General features: G+C 37.1%; 2 protein-coding genes and 1 pseudogene across 3 annotated transcripts; 1 reads left to right on the top strand and 2 right to left on the bottom strand.

Moving 5' to 3' along the window:
• Positions 1-1194: 1194 nt before the first annotated feature.
• Positions 1195-3940, top strand: LOC143568231 (CASP-like protein 5B3). Its single transcript, XM_077054432.1, has 3 exons — positions 1195-1325; positions 3306-3438; positions 3525-3940. The coding sequence occupies exons 1-3, from the start codon at positions 1195-1197 to the stop codon at positions 3717-3719; spliced, it is 459 nt and encodes a 152-aa protein (XP_076910547.1). The 3' UTR covers positions 3720-3940.
• A 249-nt stretch (positions 3941-4189) lies between these two features.
• On the bottom strand, positions 4190-5946 carry LOC143568237 (cytochrome P450 98A2-like; annotated as a pseudogene). The gene is made up of 4 exons (XR_013141545.1): positions 5782-5946; positions 5228-5619; positions 5042-5149; positions 4190-4834 (listed from the first exon to the last, which is right to left on the bottom strand). The product of XR_013141545.1 is annotated as a cytochrome P450 98A2-like (transcript).
• A 1038-nt stretch (positions 5947-6984) lies between these two features.
• On the bottom strand, positions 6985-8244 carry LOC143568238 (cytochrome P450 98A2-like). Its single transcript, XM_077054436.1, has 2 exons — positions 7942-8244; positions 6985-7870 (listed from the first exon to the last, which is right to left on the bottom strand). Exons 1-2 carry the CDS (start codon positions 8189-8191, stop codon positions 7224-7226), a joined length of 897 nt encoding a protein of 298 aa, XP_076910551.1. The 5' UTR covers positions 8192-8244; the 3' UTR covers positions 6985-7223.
• Positions 8245-10910: the final 2666 nt, after the last annotated feature.

The raw sequence follows: 10910 nt of genomic DNA on the forward strand, positions 1-10910 counted from the left end.
TATAATAGCTACACATTTAACCCTTATTCAAAACTAACTACCCCATGACTTTTTTTAGGGCCGTAACTTTTTCAAATGTTAATAATTTTTCAAACAAATTACATCATACAAACCAGAATTTTATTCTCTTTAATTTGAGTATGATATTGTTATATTTCTTTAACTTTAAAAAATTAACATACTATATGATTATCGGTTAGGATAGGTAACAAGTCGAGTCAGGTGAGCTCGAGTCATGTGTAAGACCAAATTAGGGCTAGAACGAGTCGATACAAAAATGGCTAAACTAGTTCGGCTCGTGTCGGTAGGCTTTTGAGTCAAAAGGGGTCAGGTCAGAACATGTTTCAGATTAGAACAGTGTCTGTTTAGAATGAGATTCAGATCAAAATAGGTTGGTTTAAAAATTATCTATTTGAAATTACTGTATGTTTCAGCTTTATTTATTGACTTTCAACATCAGTTACACGCTTACTACATTTCCATGAATTACACGTCTACCTTTGGGTTATGTATGCACTGTCATCAGCTGAATCATGTACCAGCGCTGATTATGTGGTTGATGTTAGGTTGTGCGCCCATTCCGCCGCACCACATGGGCACCCAGCTAGTTTTATTAAAAGTTTCGATACTCTGTCCAACACCTAAAAATATTTAAAAAGCTACAGCTAACAACTAACAGCTATCAGCTTCCAGCCTTCAGCCACCAGCTAGTTTTACCAAACATATCCTATTCTGTAAAAGAAAATGAAGGAAAGAGTAGGCTTTGTAACACTCATATATGTTATATCTATCTAAAGTGATTTCACTATTATTAGACACTTTCTATAACCTATTGTAATTCTCATTTTCATTGATCTTCATCTTTTATCTACTTATTTTTTTCCTAATAATACTCTTCTCTGTCTAGAAATATGGAAACAAATTATTGGTTAGAAAACAAAAGATAAGATAAGATAATATATTTTGGTAGTTTGTATTGATTTCACAAAGATTGACTGTATTTTGGTATTTCGCTGATAATGATAATAATTAGTTAAACTTTCCATCCAACCCCCACCTACCATTAACCATTACCACTCCATTTCCTTCCTCTTTCTCTCTCATTAATGAATGTGGTCATCCTCTTTACTCTTCTTCCCCTTCCCCATATCAAAATAAAATAAAATAAATGAATATGATTCATTTAATAAGTCAATGAATAGTTTTGCAGGGACTCCAGGAACAGTCACTGATTTGGTTTTGAGATTGTTTCAATGCCTGTTTTCTGCTGCTTCCATTGCTTCGATGGCTTCCACTAAATCATTCTTCAATTTCACCGCCTTCAGGTATTATTCCAATTCCACTCCCATCGGTTTAAACATCAGATTTTCGGGGTTTCTTTTAATACAACTGATGCATTATTATGTATTAATAATGGATGATGATGATGATGATAAACAGATTGATGATAATTATTTTAAACCCTGAGAATAATTCTCGAAAAAAAAGTTGAGTGCCTTTTATAGGGAATTTTATGTTTTGTTTGCCAACTTTTCGAAATTACAAATTAATTAAACTGAGGTATGTGATTTTTTTTATTTTCCTAAATAATTAAAATTAGCAGGCCAGACTGCATCATTTCCCTTTTTGGTGCATGAAACCTAAAGCTGCATGCCACATAAAGTAGTTAAACAAGTCGTATTCATCATGTTTGATACTTTTGTTAAGCGCGTCGTTTCTAACCTTTTAAGACACGAATTGCCAACCTTAAAATTAATAACTAAATGCTGACAGTTAGACTATAAACAGAGCGTAAATTATGTTGATCCATGATTTACGATTTTTAGGATAAATAGGAAATTATTATAAGTTCCAAAAATTTGGGGAAAATTCTCGGTTGACAAAATATGAACATAATTGGTGAAATTTGGGTTTGACGGCTTGGCCAAACCGCATAGACTATTTTGCTTAGGATCCAGCTCGATGAGACCTTTACATCCATTGGTTATGGTCCCCGTAACTACACTTCTATCTCATCTTATGTCCGGTTGAAGTTTTGGTCTTTTCTGCCAATTTCTCGGTTAGATGGTTCATGTAACAGTCGGCTAACTCCTGGATGAATGAGTTGAGCATGACTTACATATAGGTTAAAGGATCAGCACTTGTTTGGCCATAGTTTAACGAAAGAAACCCATGAGTTTGGCTACCACTAAATAGTAGTTGTCCGTATGGTCATAGCTTAATGAAATTTTACACAAGTGAGCTTATAAGTAACTCCAAATGGGTCCCAAGTTACGAGTACTTATAGCTGAGTTTAGTTCAAGCCTGTTTGTGACACTGAGCAGTATCAATAAAACACAAAGTATGTTTGGCATGAAGCTTTTATGAGCTACAAGCTTCAAGCTTTTAAGAAAAAGCTCATACTCAATTAAAAGCTCTGTTTGGTTCAAGGAGATTGAAGCTTTTAGGTCAAGAGAAAAAGCTTAAAGCTTAAAGCTTCTACTAGTAGCGTTTAGAAAGAGCTACAAGCTTTTAGTATGATAATTTACTTAAATAACCTTCTAAAATAAGTACATTTACTATTATTGATTTTAGTTATGCCCATTTTAGTAATTTTATACGTTTTATTAAAATCTCCAGCTACTCTGCCAAACATCTAAATATATCTAAAGAGCTACAACTTCCAGCTACCAGCTACAGCTTCCAGCCACCAGCTTCCAGCTAATAGCCAACAGCTTCCATACAGCTACCAGCTAGTTTTGCCAAACATACCCAAAGAATAATTTTCAAGAAAAGTTGATTACTTTCTAAACAACTAAATTATAAATTTGGCAAAGGATTACAAGTTAATAGTTAAATACTGAACTTTATACTGTAAATAGACGTGTAAATTATGCGAATTATGATTTACGCGTTTTAGGCTAAAAAACAGGAAAGTATTTGAAGTTTGAGTCTTTTCTGCCCTTTTTCACTTTGTCTACCTGGTCCAAATGAGATAAGAGTCTGCTAACTCCTGGATCAGCCCGTCATTGGTTTGCTTCATGAACAAGTTGGGCATAACTTACTATTCGGTTGAAGGATCAACACTAGTTTGGTCATAGTTTCATGATATAGATTAATAAGTTTGGTTACTAGTAGGGGTGGCAAATGGGTTAGGTTGGGTTGGGTTGGGTTGGGTTGGGTTGGGTTGGGTCGGAACGGGTCATGGGTCGGAATGGCTCAATTAAAAAAGGGTTGTTTTGGTTCGGATCAGAACGAGTCAGGGTCGGAACGGGTATGAACTATCTGTTGACCAGTCAAAACTGAAAATACCATTTTTGGATCAGCTACTTGATTGCTTCAATGGGGTTACAAGCGATCTGGAGCTTTGGACTCGCGTTCCTGGATGCATATGCATTGGCAAAGAAGAAAGTCCTCCATAATCCTAGTCTCGTTAGCCTTTTCGTTGTTGGAGATTGGGTATTAGCAACAAACAAATTCATTTTCTTATTCATATTTAGGTAATTATTATTTTCTGCTTTATTTTGACATGAATTTATTTTCAGGTTACTGCAACTTTGAGCCTTGCAGCAGCTTCATCCTCAGCTGGCATAACCGTATTGTACTTTAACGACTTGGGAGGTTGTGGTGTCGGGGAAGAATGCCAAAAATATCAGTTAGCAGTTGCATTAGCATTCTTGAGCTGGATAACAATCGGGATCTCTTCGTTAATTATGTTTTGGACTTTGGCTGCAGGTTAGGGTTTTGTTCTTGAATGTTTGAGTTTTATCTTGCAGCAAGGTACGAAGCATTCAAACCTTGTTTATATCATATAATATGTAACATTCACCACTGATATTTGAAATGATGTCAAGTTATCACCACAAAGATATGTTAGAATAGATATTACATCGGTATATGTAAAGAAATCAATTTGATAAGTTCCATTGCCACTGAAGAAACACTACAAAATGACAATCAACAGTCCGAATTTTTTTGATATGGACATAATGTTGTTAAGAGTGTTAAGTTAAACTCGTATAAATATATAGAAACCCGTGTGCATATTGTTATCAGGTATTCAAACGAGTTGAAACGTTTCAATCAAAGTAGCCTACAACTTAAAAATAGACGTAAATGAATTTATAGACCTTAATCGAAATAATAGTTTCGGTCACCATAACCCGTATTCTAGACTTAATTAACACAAACAATAAAAGTAATAATTTTCACCTGTCTATATACGAGTCGACCATTTAAGTAACGAGTCCGTCATCCCTCATCACAGGCATAAACAACAATGATTACATATTCACCCTATGCGTTTATAAATAGTGGGACATAACTTAGGTGTGGGGAGAGGAGGACTCGTAGAGGAGGGTGCATATATGGCACCAACCTCGGGGTTTCACTGTGTCAATTTCTTTTGGTCTCAACCCATTAGCCGGAGACCAGGAAAAATGATGCAGAAGGTGACCCAACGTAGAGGTCTCCGAATTTATACCTAATTATGCACCATGGCACACTCTCCTTTCCGCATCAAATGGTAGTATTCGATACTCGATAGTCTTATCCTCTCATGTCGACATTTCCATCTAGAAACCGCTCAGGGCAAAACTCTAGGGGGTTTTCCATGTGGCAGGGTCTCGAGCCACGGCCCAAACGTTTACAAGCACATTGTCGTCCTTGGGTATGTCATATCCACTAACTTTCACATTTGCGTTCGTTTTGTGAGGGAGCACGAGCGGGGTCAGCGGGTGCAACCGCAACGCCTCTTTTACTACACATTGAACTATGGGAGGTTGGTGAAGTCGAGCTCGGTGAGCAGATGTTCAGATCCAATCACAGGTTTTTGATTGGCTCGAATATGAGCCTCCTATAGAAGATGAAAGAAGATAGACAAGAAATCAATGACAAAGCTTTTTCGAGACATGAATCAACATCTATCTAATGAATTAAACTGTTCCGAGAAAGAAAAAAGTAAACGAGATCGCAATGAGATTTTCATATCGAAAAGGGGGATATGGCGAAATTGGTAGACGCTACGGACTTAATTGGATTGAGCCTTGGTATGGAAACTTACTAACTCTTCTTGAGCTTTATGTTGCACCCTCGGGTTCTTGATAAGCTCCGCCATCGCCCACTCAACAGAGATCGCGGTGGTCTCATCCATTCCAGCAGCGATCATGTCCTGTTTGTTCAGACGTCAAACAATAATTAGTTGACCATGTACTTAAACACCCATTATTAAAGTAAAGATACCTCCTACCCAGAGTAGGCCTATCACCGTGTTGTCACTAAGGTCATATTGGTTTTTACGGGTGAGCAACACATTGACAAAGTGATGCTTGGTACCCCCGGTTTTCAAACGAGCAGTGGTATGCTCCTCCATAACGGCGCATGTTTAATGGTCAACGCGTTCACTGAACTCTCCTTCGAGCGGGAAGAACCAACGCAGCCATGAAATGTGCTGGGTGATGCCCTCCGAGTCCGATGCACTTAGCTTCGTCCTGTCGGCAACTATAGCCTCGAACTCTTCTCCTTGCTCGCCTATCACTCCCTCATTGTTCGTAAACCGTTTCCCTAAAACGAGTCTTTTAATGTTGTTAAATGCTACTGCTCCCAGGTAACCTCTCATCACCAAACTCTTGCCAATTTTATCTGTTCAACCACAGTTGTAATTGTACATTTATATATAATAAAGATACTTTCAGTTGGGGTTTGAACTTAGTATTCGTATAATCCAACCCGATTACTTAACGAAATCTAAAGACTTTTAAGTTATAATAATAGAAGTATGAAGATGATTTTAAAGTGATGCACCAGGATGTGTACAATCGTTGAAGATGGATTCGATCATAGCCGTGACTTCATCTTCCCTGATAGGCCAAAGCGCCTCAAGCCTCTTCGGTGTAAACTGCTCGAGCGTACACACTCTGCTCACCTTCACATAGTGCGGCCCGTAATCCGCCCAAGTCAAATCCTGCCCATCCCAGCTGAACGTATCCGCCCATCTGCTCCTGTGCCAGTCTGCCAACTGCTGGTCCATTTCCTCAAGCACTTCTCTGGCCAATTCGCTGTTTGATTACATTCAGGATTGATCCCAACCAGATGGATATGATCGGGCCATATTGCTGCGCACACTCAGCATAACAACGAAACTTGACGGATTTAACGTCATAGATGTTTCCGACGATAGGCCATGGGCGTGGTCCGGGCGGGAGCTTGAACCGGAGGTGCCGGCAGAGTGTAAACGAGGAAAATGAGAGCGTAAGAGATGGGTAAAGATCATTGTGACAGACAGTGGTGGATTGGAATTGGATTAAAGAATTAGTAATTATATAAGAAAAGTGGAGTGGACATTTTGGTTAAATGTCATTGTTGATTGATGAACAGAAGAAGTTATCAAATGTAGATTTACCATTTCCACAATTAGTATGTTAACCAAATCAGATTCCCATTTCCATTTCCATTTCCATTTCCACAACGAGGGGATGACCGACCGTCGCGTGTTGCATTGTCGGCTGTAGCTGCATCTCTGGGGTCCACTGTCCACTGCTCGATAACGGCTGAAGCAGTTGAGAGTGCGGTTGCTGGGTCAGAGGCGAACCTGGTGGCAAATAATATTAGTAGTTGTTAGGGGGATGGAGACATGGTAGTGCTAGATGAGCATGTGCATTTTGTTTATTTGATTAATTTGCTGTAAACTGAACTTTAGATTGAATTGTCATAATAAGTATTCAAGGTACAGTTTAGATTCACAACTGCTTAACGGTTGTCTTATGGTTATATACCTGTCAAACAAACTCTATATATAGATAGATTGTGTGCACATTATTTGTACTAAGTTATTCGATAAACACAAGAGTTGATTAACCTTTATTACATTCATTCTTTGTGGCGTCTGCGTTTTTGTGATTCTCAACATGTTTATTACTTACTCGACCCTAGCCGAAGAACACTTGAAAAAGCGTGTAATTAAAGATCTTGCACTCTGGGTCCGACCAAGAGTGTCTATACCCGATATATATATATCACATGAATGCCTGATCCATTTGGACACTTTCTCATATCACAAGGTGTCAGATTACAGAAGATCACCCACCCAAATCAAAATTCATGCATTCAGAATGATTCTTTAACCACCAAATTCGTTTCGTGTTAGAAAAACGCTTTTCCTAATTGATTATGATCCAAGGATGAAAGGAAATACAGAAATGCCTCAGCAAAACATCAAGAAACCTGTAAGACCTAAATAACAACGATTACATATCGACCGCCACACGTTTGTACATCGTAGGATTTAACCTGGGTGTGGGGACGGCTTGCACAGGAGTCTTCATGTACGTCACCAACCCTGGATTTTCCGACATGTCAATTTCTTCTGGTCTCAACCCATTAGCCGGAGACCAAGAGAAATGATGCAGAAGGTGACCCAACATAGAGGTCACCAAGTTGATACCTAACTGCGCACCTGGGCACACTCTTCTTCCCGCACCAAACGGCAGTAACCGATAGTCATGCCCTTTCATGTCCACATCCTCTTCTAGAAACCTCTCGGGACGAAACTCTAGCGGGTTCGTCCATGTGGCAGGGTCTCGAGCTACGGCCCACACGTTTACATGCACATTCGACCCCTTAGGGATGTCATAGCCACCAACTTTAACATTTGTGTTTGCTTTGTGAGGGAGCATGAGTGGAGTCGGTGGGTGTAACCGCAACGCCTCTTTTGCTACACATTGAAGGTATGGGAGGTTAGCGAAGTCGGGTTCGGTGAGCACACGCTCAGTTCCAATCACACTATCTAACTCCTCTTGAGCCTTTTGTTGCACCCTCGGGTTCTTAATAAGCTCCGCCATCGCCCACTCCACAGAGATCACGGTTGTATCCATTCCAGCTGTATATTCATGTCCTGTGTATTTGTCATATAATAATTAGTTACCTGCGGCCGTCGACATTAAACGAAAGATTAGTAAGAAACACCTACCCAAAGCAGGCCGATAACCGTGTCGTCACTGAGGTCATATTGCTTTTGAAGGGTGAGCAATGCATCTACAAAGTGTTGTTTACTGCCCCCGGTTTTCAAACGGGCGGCTGTGTGCTCCTCCATAATGGCGCGTGTGAGACGGTCACGGCGTTCACCATGCTTCGCAAAGGCTTCTTCCTCAAGCGGGAAGAACCAACGAAGCCATGGGATGTGCTCGGCCATGGCTAAAGACGCGCCTAGCTTCATCCCGTTTTCAACTATGGCCTTGAACTCTTTTCCTTGCTCGTTTATCACGCCCTCGTTGTAATGTTGTTGAATGCTACTGCTCCCAGATAACCTCTCATTGTTAAACTCTTGCCTGCTTTATCTGGTTAATCCAAATGGATAAACAAATTAGCTAGAATCAAACATGTTTTTTGATTTCATTTTGTAATGTGTTCTTTCAAATAATTGTCACGTACTAAAAGTAAAAGGTTAATAAGAAGAATCTCAAGTCTTATTAACCTTAAGACTCCTTATTGTGGGGGCGTCATCATGGGTCCGGCCTTAATGTCGCATATATACACCATGTCACTGTCTATGTCTATGTAATAGCGACGGAACACTGTTAACTAACAATTCTTCACAGTCACACCAAGTAGCCGTATGAGAATATAAAAAGAAAAAAGTGGGTGACCAGTTGTTGCACCAACTTTTGGTTTACTTGGATTGACACCTTTTTTACTATTTAAAAATGCAAATGGTATCTTTTGATTGGTAAAAGGTATAATCTTTAACATTATATTTTCATCGACACCCTTTCGTATCCATTTTCTAAAAACAAAAATGATAAACAAATTAATTTAGACAACAACTACATGCATACCAAGTAAAAATTAATCTCATGCATGGCTATTAAACAAAACTATTAATGATATTTGAAAGGGTGGGATGTAATGCAGGCAAATCGATCAAACCGTGATTTAAAGCATATATATATATATATATTGTAACAACATCAATATATAATTTCAACCAAAGTAGGTAATTAGTGAAAGTGCTTGTTTCCCTGGGAAACATATCAGGATAATTATGGACAACAGGAGGATATTAATCTTTGTATCCCCTATTGAGATACAGCTAGCCCAAATTATAAATCTAGCACAATTTTTCATGATTAATTTGTGAGTTCTAAGAATAAAATTAATCCTAAAAGATTTACGAGGTTAGGTTTCCTAAGTAATATGGTAGTGAGTCGAGCAAATCCAACCCAAGGATCGCCAAAAGCTCTTGTATGCCTTTTTTTGGTATCTTATATTTACAAGCAATTGACTTCATGACGTACAAATCATTTTTTCTAATCAATATTTTCATAACCTCATCGGACATCGAACCGGATGCCTTACTGGTTTGCTGGTCGGACCAGACCGGATTCAAGAATCGATAACATCATAAATAAATAAATAAAAATATAATAACTTTTAAAACGGTAAATTTAAGTTCATATTCTAATCTTATATAAATAAAACTAAAAAAGAATATATAATATCTTTTAAGTCTGTCTTGTGAACTATAATATGCATATAAAGTGATAATCCAAATAACTCAAAAATCGAGTTTGTGGAGCTGGTTAGTCAATTGTTATTTAAGTTTTCAATTGAGTTTACACATGTTCAAAACCCATATCATCATTTTATTTTCTTAAAACAAACTTTTCATTGAATTTTTGCTTTTCCTACCGGTTCAACCGAATCGAACGGTTCAGTGGTTCAGTCGGAAACCGCCATGAACAACTGATTAATTTGAAAACGGTCTGAATGTAGTAAGCCGGACCGTTGTTCTGTCCAATTCCTGGTCGGACTAGACGGTCCAAGTTTAAAAACATTGTTTCAAACTATCAAAATAACTTCATTTGTTTGAAATTATTCATAACATTTTGAAACGTTGCTATATAGAAAGTGATAACTATTTTATTTTAGATTCTTAATAACGAATCAATGCTTCATTTTCCAAAGTATACCCATATATCTTATGAATACTTATTTGTCAATTTCATAAATTCTATTTTTAAGTTTTAAATATAACATTTTTTTTTAGATTGAAGCTCTCTTAAAGGTTTAAAGGTTTTGAATAAAACATTTAACAAAACTTTAGACAATGGACACGTATATAAAATGTTTCTTCCATGAAAGCCATTATATAACTAGTTCATTTTATTTATTTTTCTTTTCTCTCTCTTCTTTTTTTTTTTCAACTAGGTTGGTCATGTGAAGCCTCTTATATTTTTAACCAGGGTCGTCCCTGAGAATTCGTATGCCCTATACGAGTAATTAATTAATTAACTTTTTTATTATTATATATATTTTATTTTTTTTGAGATAGTACTGTTGACGTTGCCCGAGCCATGTTACTGTCAAAAACAACCCTGTTTTTAATTCAATGGTGTTGCTTGTAACTAAAGTGCATTGTGGCATATTCATTTTTAAATTATAAAATCTTATTTAACTATAGAGACACAATTAAATGACGTCTTATACGGTATAAATAAAATAACAACATTTCAAATTCTCGTAATTAAATCCTTAAAGTTTAAAAGTTAAAGCATAAAGTGTCAAAAAAGCTTTGTAAAGTGGCTGGGTCAAAAATAATTAAATAAAAAAATGATTTATTAACGAAGAAGTTTACAAAAAAAAATAATAAATAAAATTAGATGGAGATCAACAAATTCAGCAATAAGTTTTATAAAGTTTAGCAGTGGTTCCAAAAGTGTTCAGTACATCTTTTGGATGTTCAACATGGGGTTCATAATTGACTAGAAATACTATGCATTAACCCGAAAATTCGGATTTTAATATCAAGGTTTAGAGTTTAACTAACTTTAAATATACAAATTATTAAAATTCGTATTTAAAATAATAAAAATTGATTACATCATTTTATCGGGTGCTCTTCATAACTTGTTTTGTTAAAAGGACATTTAACAACT

This window comes from Bidens hawaiensis, unplaced genomic scaffold, assembly GCF_021521415.1.
Source record: "Bidens hawaiensis isolate Kalapana, Puna unplaced genomic scaffold, B.hawaiensis_p1.1 tig00023849_1, whole genome shotgun sequence".
NCBI classification, from domain to species: Eukaryota; Viridiplantae; Streptophyta; class Magnoliopsida; order Asterales; family Asteraceae; genus Bidens; species Bidens hawaiensis.